The sequence below is a fragment of the Myxine glutinosa genome, chromosome 5 (genome assembly GCF_964187855.1).
Source record: "Myxine glutinosa chromosome 5, kmMyxGlut1.1, whole genome shotgun sequence".
Taxonomy (NCBI): Eukaryota; Metazoa; Chordata; class Myxini; order Myxiniformes; family Myxinidae; genus Myxine; species Myxine glutinosa.
In genome coordinates, this window is record NC_136265.1 from 68,285,397 (window position 1) to 68,304,453 (window position 19,057).

The 19,057-nt window shown below is 43.9% G+C and overlaps 1 protein-coding gene across 1 annotated transcript; it reads right to left on the reverse strand.

The window, feature by feature from the left end:
- Positions 1-736: 736 nt before the first annotated feature.
- LOC137428549 (uncharacterized) lies at positions 737-18,783 on the reverse strand. Its single transcript, XM_078777333.1, has 6 exons — positions 18,777-18,783; positions 17,734-17,877; positions 3,596-4,218; positions 3,260-3,427; positions 1,922-2,425; positions 737-1,837 (listed from the first exon to the last, which is right to left on the reverse strand). Exons 1-6 carry the CDS (start codon positions 18,781-18,783, stop codon positions 737-739), a joined length of 2,547 nt encoding a protein of 848 aa, XP_078633459.1.
- Positions 18,784-19,057: the final 274 nt, after the last annotated feature.

The following is a 19,057-nucleotide window of genomic DNA, read 5'->3' on the forward strand; positions in this document are numbered from 1 at the left end:
TTAAGGTACCTGGCTTAAAATCTCAGGGTGTTGAGTTTGAGCCAATGTCTTGCCGTTATTTAACAAGGTGGATTGACTCAGCCAGTCACGCTTCCAAAGGTCTGCATAATGAGTACCGGCTTACTGGGAGCAGGAGGCACTGCATCAGCCTAGGCTGCATAAGTAATAAAAATCTGTCTGGTTGAATTGGCCTGCCAGAATGGAACTTCAGTCCTGCCGTGCCAAAAAGGGAAGATCTATTATTGTGGTGCATTATTTTGTTGAAGCCAGCAGCTGACTCACGGATCCAGGAATAATGTCTGTTTTGTTAGGGGTCAACGGGAAGCAATGTGTACATTTTGGAGTACAGGCAGGACTTAGTTGCCGTGACGGACCGGCAGGAGTGAGTTGCCGTGATGGACCGGCAGGACTGAGTTGCCATGATGGACCGGCAGGACTGAGCTGCCATGACGGACTGGCAGGAGTGACCTGCAGTGACGGACCGGCAGGTCTGAGCTGCCGTGATGGACCGGCAGGTCTGAGTTGCCATGATGGACCGGCAGGACTGAGCGGCCATGACGGACCGGCAGGACTGATCTGCAGTGACGGACCGGCAGGACTGATCTGCAGTGACGGACCGGCAGGTCTGAGCTGCAGTGATGGATGGTTTTATATGCATTAGGGGCAAGATTATCTACAATTTTGTACCATCTGTGCATGATCGAGGGTAAATATTAGTGCCTGTACCTATAATTTATTACATTTTTAAATATCGTGAATCACGTACACGACAAGCCAATCTCGTGTGTACTTTTTGATGTTGACTTAAATGTGATGAACGACCAAACACCTTGTTGCAGGTAGAACACTCATATGGCTTTTCTCCAGTGTGTATTCGTTCATGGCGTCTTAACGTTGTTCTCGAAGTGAAGGCCTTGTTGCACACAGAGCAATTGAAGGGCTTCTCTCCGGTGTGTATTCTCTGATGTATTTTCAATCTTGATGAAACAGAGAAGGCCTTGTTGCACATGGAACACTTGTAGGGCTTCTCTGCTGTGTGTACTTGTTGATGGCTTTTTAACGATTTTCTGCAAGTGAAGGCCTTGTGACAAACAGAGCAATTGAAGGGCTTTTCTCCAGTGTGTCTCCTTTGATGCATTTTCAATTCTGATAAAAAAATGAATGCCTTGCTGCATACAGAACACTTGTGGGGTTTCTCTCCCGTATGGATTCTCTGATGTTGATATAAATGTGCCGATTGGGAAAAGGCCTTGAGACACAAAGAACACTTGTATGGCTTCTCTCCCGTGTGAATTCTCTGATGTCCTTGTAGGTACGACAAACTTGCAAATGCCTTGTTACACACAGAACACTTGAAAGGATGCTCACCTGTGTGTATGATTTCATGGCTTTTTAACGTTCTTTTGTAAGCAAAGGCCTTGTTGCACACAGAGCAACTGAAAGGCTTCTCTCCGGTATGTACTCTTTCATGTATTTTCAATACTGATAGAACAGAGAAGGCTTTGTTGCACACAGAACACGTGTGGGGCTGCTCTCCTGTGTGAATGAGTTGATGCGTTTTTAACGTTGTTCTAAGAGAAAATACCTTGTTGCACCTGGAACACTTGTAGGGCTGTTCTCCGGTGTGAATTTGTTGATGGTTTTGCAACGTTTTACTGTGAGCAAAGGCCTTGTCGCACATGGAACACTTGTAGGGCTTCTCTCCTGTATGTATTATTTGATGGCTTCTTAACGAGTTTCTTTGAGCGAACGCTTTGTGGCACACAGAGCAATCGAAAGGCTTCTCTCCAGTATGGATTCTTTGATGCATTTTCAATCTTGATGGAATAGCAAATCCCTTGCTGCAAACAGAACACTTGTAGGGCTGTTCTCCGGTGTGAATTCGTTGATGGTTTTGCAACGTTTTACTGTGAGCAAAGGCCTTGTCGCACATGGAACACTTGTAGGGCTTCTCTCCTGTATGTATTATTTGATGGCTTCTTAACGAGTTTCTTTGAGCGAACGCTTTGTGGCACACAGAACAATCGAAAGGCTTCTCTCCAGTATGGATTCTTTGATGCATTTTCAATCTTGATGGAATAGCAAATCCCTTGCTGCAAATAGAACACTTGTAGGGCTTCTCTCCGGTATGTGTTTGTTGATGGCTTTTCAACGTTTTTCTGCAAGTGAACGCCTTGTGGCACACAGAACAATCGAAAGGCTTCTCTCCAGTATGGATTATTTGATGCATTTTCAATCCTGATGGAATAGCAAATCCCATGCTGCAAACAGAACACTGGTAGGGCTTCTCTCCGGTGTGGATTATTTGATGCATTTTCAATCCTGATGGAAAAACAAACGCCTTGTGACACACAGGACACTTGTGAGGTTTCTCTCCAGTGTGGATTTTTTGATGTATTTTCAATCCTGATGAACAAACAAATCCCTTGCTGCAAACAGCACACGTGTGAAGCTTCTCTCCTGTGTGTATTTGTTGATGGCTTCTTAACGTGTTTCTGTAAGCGAAGGCCTTGTGACAAAAGGAACACTTGTGAGTCTTCTCTCCGGTGTGTGTTATTTGATGCATTTTCAAACCTGATGAAAAAGCAAATCCCTTGCTGCACACAGTACACGCGTAGGGCATCTCTCCAGTGTGTCTTCTTTGATGGCTTTTTGACGTTTTTCTGCAAGCGAACGACTTGTGACACACAGAACAATCGAAGGGCTTCTCTCCGGTATGTATTCGTTGATGGCTTTTTAACGTTTTTCTGCAAGCGAACGCCTTGTGACAGACAGAACAATTGAAGGGCTTCTCTCCTGTATGCACTCTTTGATGATTGTTTAACGATTCTCTGCGAAGGAAGGCCTTCTGACACACAGGACACTTGTGAGACTTCTCTCCGGTATGTATTCGTTTATGACTATTTAACGTTGTTCTGTGAGTGAAGGCCTTCTGACACACAGAACACTTGTGAGACTTCTCTCCGGTATGTATTAGTTGATGACTATTTAACGTTGTTCTGTGAGTGAAGGCCTTGTGACACACAGAACACTTGAAGGGCTTCTCTCCCGTATGTATTCGTTGATGATTATTTAATGCTGCTCTGTGATTGAAGGCCTTTCTACACACAGAGCAATCAAAGGGCTTCTCTCCGGCATGTATTTTTTGATGTGTTTCAATTTCTGACAAAAAGGCAAATGCCCTTTCACACACGGAACACTTATGGGGTCTAGTGTGTATTTTTTGATGTGTATTTAAAGATGATGAACGAGCAAACACCTTGTTACAGGTAGAACATTCGTATGGCTTTTCTCCAGTGTGTATCCTTTGATGTATTTTCAATTCTGATAAAAATTCGAATGCCTTGCTGCAACCGGAACACTTGTGGGGTTTCTCTCCATTATGTGTTCTTTGATGCTTCTTTAAATGATTTGATTGAGTAAAGGCCTTCAGACACAAGGAACACTTAAATGGTTTCTCTCCCGTATGCATTCTCCGATGTCCACGTAGGTTTGCTAAACGAGCGAAGGTCTTGTTGCACACGGAACACTTGTAGGGATGCTCCTCTGTGTGTACGCATTCATGCGTCTTTAACGTTTTTCTTTGAGCGAAGGCCTTGTGACAAACAGAGCAAGTGAAGGGCTTTTCTCCAGTATGTAGTCTTTGATGTATTTTTAAAACTGATAAAAGTGCAAATGCCTTGTTGCACACGGAACACTTGTGGAGCTTCTCTCCCTTGTGTATTATTTGATGTTCATGTAGGTTCGATAAACTTGCGAATCCCTTGCTGCAAACAGCACACTTGAATGGTTTCTCTCCTGTGTGTATTTGTTGATGGCGTTTTAACGTTGTTCTCTTGGCAAAGGCCTTTTCACAAACAGAGCAAATGAAGGGCTTCTCTCTGACATGTATTCTTCGATGTATTTTCAATTCTGATGAAAGAGAGAAGGCCTTGTTGCAGATAGAACACTTGTGAGACGTCTCACCAGTGTGAATTCTCTGATGTATTTTTAATCCCAATGAAAAACCAAAGGCCTTGTCGCACATGGAACACTTGTGTGGCCGCTTATTCCTTTGGATGTGATTCAGGGTCTTCATACAACTTTGACAATTGTTGGACATGCTGTCAAATTTATCAATGTCCTGACACAACGACTGTGTCGTATCCTTGATGATAGAAGCGTCCGAGTAGAACAACTCTGAACACTTGGAACAAGAAACCGACTTCACTTGTTTCTCTGCAAAGACAATTCCAAAATATCGTGTTAATAAATCACAATTTGTCTGAAATTATTGTGCAATTGAAAAGTGTTTTTACTGGATTTAAATCAAATGTTGGCTCTCTAAACTTCCTCAAGGGGTAAGCTTCATTTTAATAGTGTTAAAAAATAACAATGACTGCATTGTAGTCACAACCTGTGACAAAATCTGGTGATGGGCCAATTGGCAAGCATGCATTCAAAGCACTCTTAAAAGATGAACAGCATGATTGGGAAACACACATTTAATACACAATTAAAAAAATTAAATCGCCACCACTTATCCATGTCACCCTCCCCACGGTTAAATCAGTACGACCTAATTCTTCACACGGTCACAGATTGCTTAACCTGAATATGGGGCAGTTCAAAAATTACGGGGCAGTTCAAAAATGATGGGGCAGTTCAAAAATTACGTAATGCTACTTCTTTTTTTTTTTTTTGTATCATGCGTAACATGATAAGCTTGATTAGGTAACGTAACGCTTGATTACCATGTGTTTTGAAAGGCTTGATTAAACCTTTTGATTATTCAACAAATGATTATTTTTTTCGGGGACCCTCATTGTGAATAACAATTGACCCAAACAAAGCCAATGAAAATCTGACACAAACACCCAGGCAGTGTATTGTCCTGTCCGTGCCGATAAAGACTGGTCTCGGACGGATTGCCGATCGAGCTCACACTCCGAGGCGTTCAGTCAACAATGGCGGTGTTCTTTACACACAAGGGAAAGGAGAATGACTAACTTACCTGGACGGCTTACACTGGAGTTTAATCAAGCAAGACCGACGCGGATTTAAAATGTACAAAAATAGCGGCTTTATTGAAGAAATGCCGGTAACAAAGAATGCACAACAACAACAAAAAAATCATAAATGAGGGACCCTCCATATGGACTAAATTACAGACAAGCGAAATAATAAAGGTGAAAATAAATGTGTGTGTGGGCACTTAGCTCTGGTCCCTTTGTTCATCCCGGATCGTGACAGTCCCTCCGTCCTTGCGTGGGAAAAACACCTAGGTTGACGCGAAGTCCGTGCGCCGGAACAGCACTGTGTGTGGGAAAAACACCACAGGCCCGGGACGCTCCACACAGCCCTGCTGCAGCTCAGATTCACCCAGCACGGCTCCCAGCCGTCACAAAACTACGGCCCAAGTGCACCGAAGTCCATGAGCCGCGACCACCCCTCCTCACGATTGTCCAGACCTCCAATGTCCCTGGCGCAAGATCGCTATAAAATGTTCACAAGCTCGTGAAGACAGCCCACATGCAAGAGCACAACTGTGACTGCACGGCACCAATTTTCCAACGTAAGAGAAAGTAACTTCGACCGTTTCCAATCAAAGCCTATAATGTCCCTGGCGAACGACCAGCCGAGACAAAGACAGAGACAAAGAGGGAAAGGGCCAGTTCATGGGGACCGATCAGCTCTCTGACCGTGACTGCGCTGCCTTGACAAATCAGGGCAGCAAGGAACGACAAAATGAGTGGTCCCACCCAGGGCTCCTTAATCCAAGACAGCAAATGAATGCGACCTTTCATAGAGACTGTCCCACCACAAGAGAGAAAATGTCATATCATCCGACGTCTCTTACGTCGTCCGTGCCTGCTCCAACCAGCGAGTCCATCTCTTCATTCCATGACTGTCCTAACCAATCACTGCTCTGTGGGGGCGGGGCCTCCCGCCCCTCCTGTGCCTTTGTGATCACTAGGTCGGTGGTATCATCGGTGGTGTTCAATGTCCTGTTTCCGGTTAGTTTATATTTAGTGTTTTAATGTACAATTGCTCGGTGTGTGGGTGTGTGTGTGTGTGTGTGTGTGTGTGTGTGGGTGTGTGTGTGTGTGTGTGTGTGTGTGTGTGTGTGTGTGTGTGTGTGTGTGTGTGGTGTGTGTGTGTGTCATTGTCATTAGGAACAGAGGGGAAATAACAGAGGCAATTACATACAGGGGATTTACCATTAATCCCTAACTAATTAACATAACCCCACCCCTCGTCACGGGAACAATTATACACTTGCACGACATCCAGCCTGAGTTATGTACATCAAGATGGCTACACGACATTCGGAGCATGGTAATCTATAAAATTCTACCTGGCTCCAAGGTAATCATTGCCTACCGCCCACAAACGTAACCCTATAATCAGCAGAGGCGTACAAGCCCAATGTGTTACACCCAGCAGAAACCAAGATGATGGCCATATCATTTTGTCTGGTGCTCTGGTGGGTGGAGTCAAGTGACAGATGTGGATGTGGTCCGGCAGCTGTCCGACAAATGCATGCTCATTTCAAAAATCGACCCTCAGCAAGAACCCCAACAACAACACCTCTTTGCAGTTGTTGTACCGCCCAATATGTCGGGGGCCAAATCTTCCCCATTCTTCCTTGCTGCCCGGATTCGTCAGGGCAGCGCGCCGATCGGTCCCCATGGACTGGCCCTTTCCCTCATTGTCTGTCTGTCTGTCTGTCTGTCTCTCTCTTTCTCTTTCTCTCTTTCTCTTTCTCTTTCTCTCTCTCTCTCTCTCTCTCTCTCGCGCCCCCTGCTGGTCGTTTGCATGCTGGTTGTACTGTCATGGCGTCTGCTTGTGGAGGCCTGTGAGTGCTCTGTGTTGTTGCTCCATCCCCCCCCCCCCCCCCCCCCCGTTTTCCCCCCTCTGTGTCCTTGTACCTGTTCGTGGAGTCTTCCTGGTGATTCCCATATACGTTGAGACGGGAGAGAGAGCCGGAGAGCACAGGGTGATCGCTGGTAAGGGTTCGCCGTTTTTGGGCGTCGCCCGATCGGTGTTTGCTCCTTCATCTTAAACCTCTATTTCCTTTTTTTCCTTTCGTTTATCCTTCCTTCAGTTTGTTTTGTTGCCTCCCTTTTCCGAAGTTAGGAAAATCGGAGAGGTCTGATTGCTTCCCATTCCCGGAGTTCGGGTAGGGAAGATTGTAATATATATTCACCCTCCCCGAGTTGGGGAGGGGTTGTAAGTGCAGCTGTTCCAGCATGGCAGCTGCACTATCTCGATTTACGGCCTTTCAGAGCCTGACCCGTAAGCACGGGTTCTTTTGTGTACCTCCGGAACGTGAGGTTAGTGTCGAGGACGTTGTCCTCGCAACCGGTCGTGTTGTCGGGATCGACAAGGTTGTTGCCGCTTCGCGGATGAACAAGCGGATCTTTATTTTTTTGTCCGACGTGGATTGTGTCCCACAAATTGTCGAACAGGGTTTGACAATCGATCCAGATTTATTTGTAATGATTTCCCCACTAGATAGCCCAGCGATAAAAGTCGTGATATCAAATTGCCCCCCATTTGTATCCGACGATGTACTAATTAAAGAGTTGTCCCGATACGGTACCATCGTGTCTCGTATCTCCATGATTCCCTTCGGGTCACGAAACAACGATTTAAGGCACGTGGTTTCATTCCGGCGGCAAGTGTTTATGATTTTAAAAAATTCCCAGAAGGATTTAAACCTTATAATAAAATTAAAACATCAACAGAACGAATATACAGTGTACGTGTCCACCAACGTTCTAAAATGTTTTGGCTGCGGACAATTTGGGCATGTTAAGCATGACTGCCCCCGAAAAGAGAATTCTCCACAAGTGCAACCTCCCCTCCGAACCGGGAATAAGCAACCCCCCCACCTTCCCACCACCGGTCCAAACCCTCCCACCACTGACCCAAGCCCTCCCACCACCGACCCAAGCCTTCCCACCACCGAACCAAACCTTCCCACCACCGAACCAAGCCCTCCCGCCACCGAACCAAGCCCTCCCACCACCGACCCGAACCTTCCCACCATCGACCCAAGCCTTACCACCACTGATCCCAATCTGTCCACCACCGACCCAAGCCCTCTTACCACCAATCCAAACCCCCCCGCCGTACCCCCCTCCCCTCCCCTTGAAACAGGGGCCCCTCCCTCTACTGAAGGATCTAATTGCAGCCATCTCCTGTTAACTATAGATCTCACCCCCCAGGCGACATCGTCCAATCACAGCTTGTTGCCTGCTATAACTGATCCTACCTCTCCCGCCGTGGTAGCCGATGGGATCCCCCTCCCGATGATCACGTCCTCCCTCCCCCCCCCCCCTCCCCCCAAACCCTTGCAATCTCTTCCCACTAACCAGGACGAGTTTCAATTAGTCTGCCCAAAAGGAAAAAGACATCTGCAAACAACAGATGAAAACGGTCACCTCTTTAAAAAACCTACAACTGAAAACCGACAGCCCCTCCTCTCTGGCCTAGATTTGTCCCTCGTCACAGAAAATCGTTTCTCGGTATTGGAGGACATAGATGTGGATGAATCCTCGCCCTTGTCTACTGACCTAGAAACTGATATGGTTGAACCACAAAAATTAGTACCCCCCCCCCTCCCCTGAAGATGGCTCATTTCTCTCCCTCCCCGTCCCCCCCCTCTATGGACTATGCCCCATCCGATAACGTGGAGGGATGTGATGACGGTGAGGAGATAAATGATGAAAACCAGTGTGACACACCATCTGAGCCATCTGATATAGATGACTCTGTTAGTGAATGTGGTAGCCTTAAGGAAGAAGAAACCCCTCCAATCCCTCCCTCCGAGATAAAAAGGTTTCTTAAGGACACATTCCGAAAAAGGAATGTTGTAATAGAAACCTTTTTTCCGGAGCTACCTGATTTTATACATTCCGCTAAACTGATGGTAAAACGGCCCCACGTTTTTAATTTCAATTCCTCCCAACGTCACCGTTTAAAGAAGTGGTTGCAAAAAGCTAAGAATGAACTGCTATCAAAAAATTGAGTGGTGGTCACTCCTCCTTATAGCTGTAATGAGTTTTTCCATTTGTAGCCTGAATATTAACGGAGGATGTAGCTCTGTCCGTAAAGTTCAAGTAAGGGATTTTTTATTACAGAAGAAAGTTGACATTGCCCTCTTACAAGAGACCCATGCCAACGACTGCTGTGTCGCAGAGTGGTGTAGGCTCTTCCCCGGCCTGTCCTTCTTTAGTAACGGTGACTCCCGCAAAGGCGGTGTCGCAATAATTCTTAGCCCCTCCTTTTCGCCTTCATCGCTTAAATTCGACGAAATACACAAGGGATCCCTAGCATCCCTAGAATTCCACTACTATGGAAAATTCTATACTATTTTTAATATCTATGCCCCAAGTACGCCTGTAGCTCGGCGAGTTTTTTTTAATGACCTTGGGACACACCTAACGTCCCTCGACAGTCAAAACGCCCTAAAAAACCAAGACAATCATGTTTGTATTGGTGGAGATTTTAACTGCACCCTCCAACCCCAACTCGACAGGAACAGTGCAGAGCCCCATCCTGCCTCCACAATCCCTCTCACCAAATTTTTAAAACAAATGAATTTGACAGATATATGGCGGGTACAGCACCCATCAATCAGGCAATACACATGGTGTCGATGCATTCAGGGTAATATTGTACTTGCTCGCTTGGACAAGTTTTATATTAATCCTCCACTTGAACGCCTCGTTCTGTCATCCAAAATTTGCCCATCAGGATTCTCGGACCACAGCGCAACATTTCTCAAAATTTCTGCCCCCTGCCCGAAACACAAGAGTGCCTTTTGGAAATTTAATAACAACTTACTTGATGATAGTACCTTTAAGGACATTTTTCCGGAAATTTGGAATATTCTGGTTGCCTCCCAAGGGAATTTCTCAAACCTCAGACAATGGTGGGATAATGCCAAAACGCACATCAGACTGTTCTGCCAACAATATCGTGCGTATGGTGTTCAAGAGGAAAGAAAAACCACAACCTTACTTGAAGATGAAATCCTGGAATTACAGGAACAGCTTCAGGGAACCGCAAGTGTGAGCTACCAGGGAATGAGGCAACAAATCCATGGAAAAACGGCCTTACTGAATTCCATATCCGAAAGGCGAGCACAAAATGCTTTATTTCGCCTGAAGATGAGGTACATACACGACCTTGATGCTCCAACCAAATTCTTCTTCAGCCTTAAAAGGGGGGCCTCTTCGTCAATGATTACACGCTTGCTCCATGATGGGGAACTCCTTTATGAAGATGGCAGAATCAGGGAATGTGCCCGGAAACATTTTAAACAACGGTTTATGCGGCATGACATTAACCAGGATGCAATATCGGAACTTGTTTCTAACCTTCCAACATTGGCGGAGGATCAGAAGCAGCAGTTGGAGGATCCTCTTAGGTTACCTGAGCTCACCGCTGCCTTGAAGGCCTTGGAACCTGATAAAGCCCCTGGACTGGATGGGCTGACAAGTGAATTTTTCCAGTTTTTTTGGGACACCATTGGACCTCACCTACTGCGGGTATTGAATGAATGTTTAGAGGATGGACAACTGCCGTGGAGTTGCCGGAGAGCAGTCACCACCTTAATTCCTAAGAAAGCGGACACTCAACTTATAGAGAACTGGCGTCCTATTTCTGTTTTATGTACGGATTATAAAATTTTAGCCAAAGCCTTGTCTAATCGAATGAAACCTTTTATGAATGTACTAATAGGAGAACATCAATCCTTTTGTATTCCTGGACGTACTATTTTTAATAATATCTTTCTTATCCGTGATACCATTCGGTTTTGTAACAATTTTAATATGAATGTTGGTCTGTTTTTTATTGACCAAGGAAAAGCCTTTGACTGTATTGACCACATGTACCTTTTTAGAGTTTTAGAGAATTTTGGGTTTGGACCTATTTTTATCTCGTACGTTAAACTTTTGTATTGTAATATATCCAGTGTTCTTAAAATTAATCAAGTATTGTGTAGCCCCATTGCTGTACAACGGGGAGTACGGCAAGGTTGCCCGCTATCTGGACTTTTATACTCTCTTGCCATCGAACCTCTTCTGCTCCAATTACGTACGCACATTTCTGGCTTCACTGGATCAATTCTTACCACACCGCTAAAAGTCTCTGCCTATGCAGATGATGTCTGTATTTATATAAAAAATAGTACTGACGTCACTGCGGTGGCTCAGGCACTAAAAACATATTGTCAGGCTTGTTCAGGCCAGGTAAACTGGAAGAAGAGTGAAGCTCTTTGGATAGGACCTGGAGATTGCCCGCCAATTGTCCTACCAGGAGGAGTGAACTGGCAGAAAAGTGGCATTAAATACCTCGGTATTTTCCTCGGAGACAACACCTTTGAGCAGCAGAACTGGGTGGGATTACCAGACAAGGTAATGGCAAAACTGGCCCGCTGGAAAGGACTTCTTTTCCAACTTTCGTACCGCGGAAGAACTCTCGTCATTAACAATCTTGTCGCCTCTATGCTATGGCATAAGATGATATGCCTACAACCGCCTGGGAGCCTTCTTATTACACTGCAAAAGAGCATTGTCGACTTTTTCTGGAGCGGGAAACACTGGCTCCAACCCCCCGTGGCATACTTGCCACTCGCTGAAGGTGGCCAAGGTCTTATTGATATCCGCAGCCGGATTATGGTCTTCCGGCTTCATATCGTGCGCCAACTTGTATATGGAGATGAAGCCCTACTCTGGAGGCCTCTGGCTAACTGCATATTACAGCTTACATGCAAGCTGGGTTACGACCGAGAACTTTTCTTGATGAACCCTCATCAAATCGATTCATCCTTGCTGCCCACCTTTTACCAAGGGGTGATGAACGCCTGGCAAGCCCTGTCCTTTTCCCGTGAAATGGCAACATACAACATGGAAATGTTGATGAATGAGCCCCTATGCTACAACCCCTTCCTGGAAAACAGCTTGAATAATAGGGGACTCGTTCAACGTTTTGTTGATGCCAAGCTGCTGCGAGTGAAAGACCTCATGACAGAGTCTGGGAGCTGCCGGCTGAGTGCTGCCGCTGTGGCACAAAAAACCGGAATAAAATCTGTCAGGATCATCTCTCGGTTCCTTCAAGGGATATCCACAACGTATCGTAATACCTGCGAGGAACTTGGCCCTTCCCCCGAGGAAACAGCGGGTGACTTCCCCAAACTCCTAGTTTTCAGCCCGCCACTTAATCTGTCCCCTGGCCTGAACAGCCCTGATGATACTGCATTATCCCTTCCCGCCTTTCCAAAGAAAACTCTGTACAACGCGTACATTAAAATTTTATACGCAAAAACATTTTCTGAGCACCCGAGGCTTCGATGGCGGGATGTTTTACCCCCAATACCACCCAATTGCCCCAATTGGCGAAGTTTTTATCTCTTGCCTACTCCAAAGTATGTTGGAGATATTCAATGGAAACTTGTACACTGGATTTTACCTTATAATGTTTTACTGAACCGGTTTTCTACTGCTAACTCTAATCTATGCCCTTTCTGTGCATCCATTGAAACCCTACCGCATATATACCTGGAGTGTGAACGATTGCAACCTCTTTTTACATTCCTTCAGAAACGCTTTGTGAAGCTTGGTTCCCTCTTCAATCACAATGTTTTTATTTATGGTGTTTTAGGACCGTCTTCCCTTAGGAATGTGGTTTTAATGAATTTTTTAATTGGTCAGGCCAAGTTTGCAATTTATAAATCCAGGAAGAAAAAAATGGGAAACGCTTCTGACTCGTCATGTGATGTACTGCTCACCCTTAAGGCTCTTGTAAATGCAAGACTAAAGCTAGAGTACCAGTTTTTTAAAATGAACAAGAATTTAACATGTTTTAAAGAAAAGTGGGTTTTTAATGATGTCATATGCACACTTGATGATGATGATTTGAAAATAACTTTTCCTTGAGACCATTTTATTGTGTTTTGTTTCATTGTGACTGAACATAACTGATTTTTTGTACTCTTGTAATAAAAGGAAGAAACAGTCAGTCTCTCTCTCTCTCTCTCGATTCAATAGGTAGAGGATGCAAATCTGAATGGGAGAAGGTCAATGATAAAACATCCATCGCAAAATAATTTCAGATAAGAAGTCCACTCTTACGTTTTCTCTGACAATGCTGTACGATACCCACATCACAGGCAAAATGATGCCACTACAGTACTCCCCCTCCTCACGTGTTAATCTAACGAAAGGGACGAACAAGAATAGATGTTGACTATCCATGTAAAAACAAGAAAACTCACAGCCAAGAGAAATGGTCGACTGCAAAATGCACTCATAAATATTGTGCCATGAAGTGTATATCGTGCCCAGAACAAGTTGTTTATGATGGTAAGGGTACCGTTGTGGTAGGCGTTGATCCGCCGGTTAGGGGTGGGGGTCAGCTCTGGTGCTGTGTGAAGAAAAGTTGGCTTCAAGCGATCTGTGGAGACTGTATCCACATGGATCCTGTTGAAATGCCGATTTGGTGTTGAAAATCTACCAAGTGGTGTGACAGTACGGCATTGTATCTTGGAGCGTTGGCATTTTAGACATTGCTTGATTCAAGGCACACGTCAGCATCGAGTGATCGTTGAAAATTAATATGTGGTGCATGAAATGAGAAAATCAGAGAACATCTTCCTAAAACGCCAAACTTCAAATGCCCAGGCCTGGATGGGATTCCAAACTTCTGGCTAAAGCAAATGTATGCTTTCCACCCTCACTACACTTGAGCATTTAACGAACTCGTCCAAGGGGAACATTCAATGGATGAATGGTTCACAGAAGGTTACACTCCTCTCATCTCAAAATCTAATGAAACCTATCTGTCCCACAAATGCAGACTGATAACATGCCAACCACCAGCATACAAACTTTTAACAGAATAAATCACCAATGCAGGGGTCACGTTTAATATTTTTTGTGGTCTACCGGGCCACAAAAAAAAAATCTGTTTCAGTATAATATTTTATTTGCTGGTAAATTGAAGTTCAAAAACAAGACCTAAAGTCTAACAGCGGCGTAGCCGGGCTTGTAAAATATTATAAACAGTCGCTAATGCTGTCTATAACATTAAACAAAGAAATTTAAAGGAATCCAGACATCCGTGAGGTAAGTTTAACTTACAGAACTGAGTAGTGGGGTGGCTTAGCCCAAATATTCAAAAGAATTGTGCATTTTGTGAAACAAGCACCAAATTTGGCACAAATGTACATTAATATGTTGCGAACATTTTCAGACATTGGGCCACTTGAAATTCCGTAATTTTTTTTTTCAAATTTTTTCAAATTTCGTAATTTCAAATTTTTCGGGTGACACCGTCACAATTTCGGTCTTCGAGGCCGGCCGATAGGCAAAGTGTGACCGGAAGGGACGAGGTTCTCCTGACCACGTGGCCCTCGATCTGGGAAGCGAGAGGCGTTCCATTAGTGGACGCGCCCCTCACGTCCGACTTTTGGGCGGCCCCGGCAGGCCGTTTGTTTTGACGTTCCGTGACAGGCCCCGCACCCCCACCTCCGGGCCGACCGGAAGCTTGTGCTGAGTACATCATACCTGAACAACTCAGTGAGGCAGAACACAGCAGTGCACACCAGGGTGACCCCTTCAGTGCATAAACCAATTAACCTGTCCACTGCAGGGCATATAGAAATGAAGTTACTTTCTGCATATAATAATAATATAAGTTCAGTTCTATATAACAATTTCTGTTATCACCACTACCACTACAACTACCACTACTACAAGCTTTGTCTGGAATTTTGTGGACTAACAGACAAACAGACATACAGACAAGCTGGGATCAAAACATTACCTCCTTCCACCATTGAGTGTAGAGGTAAACATCATGGAAATTATATCATGCCCTAGATTTAATTCATGCTTACCCGTGTATTTGCTTCACTGGTTCACAAGGTCTTTTGCATACATGTAATTCAGACTCTCGTCTTCATTGCTGACCACACAATGTTCGCAACATATTAATGTACATTTGTGCCAAATTTGGTGCTTGTATCACAAAATGCACAATTCTTTTGAATATTTGGGCTAAGCCGCCCCACTATATCGGCCGGCCTCGAAGACCGAAATTGTGACGGTGTCACCCGAAAAATTTGAAATTACGAAATTTGAAAAAATTTGAAAAAAAAAATTACGGAATTTCAAGTGGCCCAATATCTGAAAATGTTCGCAACATATTAATGTACATTTGTGCCAAATTTGGTGCTTGTATCACAAAATGCACAACAGGTTTGCTATGCTGCTACACTAGAGGGAAGATCTACCATAATCTAGATTATACTGCACAAGTGTTGGGTACGTACCGTTTTATTGGAAGAGACGTAACGCCGATGCTTTCGATATTTGATAGTCATTTTAACAATCGGTTTGTTTGTGTTTCACATTGAATGAAAAACGTGAAGGTAGAGCATGGCAATTGTGATAAATGACAGGTTCGACGATATGTTCGGCATGAGCGGCATAGGAATCAAAATGGCGGTCAGCTTTTGAGGGGACATACATACATACATACATACATACAGATGGACAAACACTGTTCAAGACGGCTTTGTCCTATGGGCTATGCCTTAAAAATCAGTATCCACGTTTAAATTACTATTTCTCATGGCACCACAGATCAAATTTCAGGGCTTTTCATACCAGCAACCTCACAACTCGTAACCACAGAACACTCCCATCAGCTATTCAATCATCGCCGTACTAACTTAGAGCAAACATAATACCAGGCCTTAGAAAAATGAGGTAGCCTGAGAAAAATGGCATGATAATGTTGCCCAAAGCTCAAGCTGCCCGGGTATTATGTTTGTCGCATTCCCGGGGTGAACACCGCTGGGGACGGATTGCCGAGCGAGCTTAAACTCCGAGGCGTTAAATCCAAAGATGGTGTGAATATGCGCGGGGGATGAGGGCAGCGAAGGAAAAATATTACAGAGGCACTATTACAGAGGAAAATATTACAGGTGCGGTGTCAAAATGAACACAGGAAAATATTACAGAGGCACTTACAGTGCATTCAGAAAGTATTCAGACCCCTCACTTTTTTCACATTTTGTTATGTTGCAGCCTTATGCTGAAATCGTTTAAATTCATTTTTTCCCTCATCAATCTACACTCAATACCCCATAATGACAAAGAGAAGACAGGATTTTAGAAAGTTTTGCAAATTTATTTAAAAGAAAAAATTGAAATATCTGACATCTCATTTTCGCCTGGTATTGGCTTTGTGGTTAGGGTGCTGGCTTGGGATCATAGGATCCTGGGTTCGAATCCCGGTCGATCGCTAATTTAACACCAGGGGGGTTGACTCAGCCTGTCATCCTTCCGAGGTCGGCAAATTGAGTACCAGCTTGCTGGGATGAATGATCCCGGTGTGTACCCCGGTTTAGAATCGGTACACCGTATCCCTGCGCATCGTAAGAGGCGACCACGTGTTGGCGTCAGGAAGGGCATCTGGCCATAAAAACAATGCCTCAAACAGGGAACCATGATTGTCATGGGGCCGGGGCCCGCAAGGCTAACCCTCGCTATAGTGGGGAAAATGGCCTTAAAACGATCATTCAATTCAATGTGACAAACCAACTTATCCACAGCCTGGATAGAATACAAAAAAGCCTTTGATGGTGTCCCACATTCATGGATTATAAAATGCATGCAAGTATACAAAGTTAACCCACAAAGAGTCACACTGGTAGAGAAAGCAATGATGCTTAAAGCACACCCCCTTACAAATGTAGTTTTATTCCTCCTCGAGAGTTTGCTTCTGTATCCATCTTGTCCGTCCCATGTGCCCAACCCTATCACACATCCCTCCCCACATCCCTTCATTATTTGTCTAAGTCTCTCTCTATTTTGACGTTGAACCCTGCTGTTGGTGTTTCCCCCATGCCCCCTATCTTTGCTTTTCCTTTTGATCTGTTGCATCCTAATCTGTTCAGTGTTCTTGTTCTTTCACCAGCTTTGACTTTTTACACACAAAAGAAAGAAAAGTGTTTGCATGACAGCAAGTGATTTGTGTTGATGTACAAGCTTGTTTGGTTTCAAGAAAAGCAAATTAATGATAAAAAAATTAATTTTTCCACAATTTATTGACCTACTCTTTCAGCTAATTCTAATTTGATGGTAAATCAGCAGTTTCACATTTAAACATACCCAGCTTGTGTCTAGGTAGGCATGTCATGAACGAGTCGTTATAATTTCCATTTTACAATCCCTTGCGAAACTGGACTTGGAATGAATAGTCAGTAATGCAGAAAGGCATCCAAAATTGTAATCGAGTGTGATGCCGTTCATCTCGTGGTCAGAATGCAATAGTTACGCAGCTATTCTCAACGATCTTGAACACATCTCACGTGTTCAATGGATTGATGTGATTGGTTTAACTTTGCATCCTTTTATTATTCAGGGTAAATTTAAATTACATTCGAGATAAAGAAAAACAATTTTATAGCAGTGTGGGATGCTAAAACACTTTGCACACTTCGCTTAATATGTCTCATTAATCCAAGGGAAGAACTGTAAAAGAAATCCTTTAAACATGCTCGGAACACTTAACTCTCTATCGATGTGGAGTTTATAAAAACAGGTCTGTGTGAGCACGCACTGTTTAAAAGGATCGGTCCACCCACATGATGTGGAATTGAACCATTATATCATAGAGACGTTCATAAAACACCGAGGAGTGCGGTGTCCTGTGCCTGCCTCCGATTACCTTTGGGCAGGTGAGCATCATCGCTGGGGTCTTTGGGAGGAGAATCACAAGGTTCCTGCTTTACACTCTCATTGCTCAAAGCATCCTGGGCAGACTGAAGAACGTGTATTTGGATATTTTCTGTCGTCACTGGATGAGCTTCACCTGCAAATCGGAAAGTTTATCACAAGGAAGAAAACAAAAACAATTGTTTTTTTTTCAAAATTATATTGTCACACCTTAGTTGTGGGAAAATGAGTGTTCTGGACCAATTTCCCCCAGTGGAACACTTCACCAAACTGATATCTGCGTTAAGTTCACCAAACTGATATCTGCGTTAAGTTCACCAATCAGGGACCAAGCTGCCATTTGCCAAAATACCAATTGAACTTTAATTTGGCAAATATGTTCAGTCAAAATTTGCCAATAAGCTCACGTGGAAGCTTCTTAAATATGCACGCGGCCTACATGTCGAAATCATATCGAAATCCATCAACGTTTGCGGATGGATATTTGATAACACCTTTTTGTTTGACGAAGAAAAACTTCAATTTGGCTACAAATTTACACACCAAACTCGCCGAATTGCGAAAATAAAATTGTCCGCTTAACGTCGGCCGAAGAACCACAATTTTCACAACGCTTCTTTTCCCCAAAATTAATCACCAACGATTAGAACTTTTGTTAATCAATGAGAGCTCAAAAAAATCAATTGATTTTTACCATAAATTGACATTCTTGCAGAGAGAAAGCCAGAGATATTCGTGATGTGTATATCACATTAATTCCAAAACTTTACACAATGTCTGTCCAACTTTGGTGGAGGTGGATGAAAGTTATTTTTTTGTTTGTCTTTTTTTTATGGATCGCTCTTTCACTCACTTTTGGCGAATGGCTTTTTCACTCACTTTTAGTGGATGGCTTTTTCACTCACTTTTGGTGAATGGCTTTTTCACTCACTTTTCACAGATGTCTGTTTCACTCACTTTTGGTGGATGGCTTTTTCACTCACTTTTGGTGGATGGCTGTTTCACTCACTTTTGGTGGATGGCTGTTTCACTCACTCTCCATCACCTGTTAAACCATCTACATAAACGTATACCTATGTATGCTACGTTACTTTTCTCTGATTTTAGTGCTACTTTTAACATCATTTCACCGAACAAACTTTGTTGGAAGCTTGATGCACTTGGTATTGATGGTTCGATTTGTAACTGGATTTTGGATTTTCTTTCAGACAGACCACAGGTGGTCAAAAATGGTTTGAAAATTTCTCAAGACGATCACCCTGAACACCGGAGCACCTCAGGGCCGTGTTTTTTCCCTGATGTTACATTCATCGTTT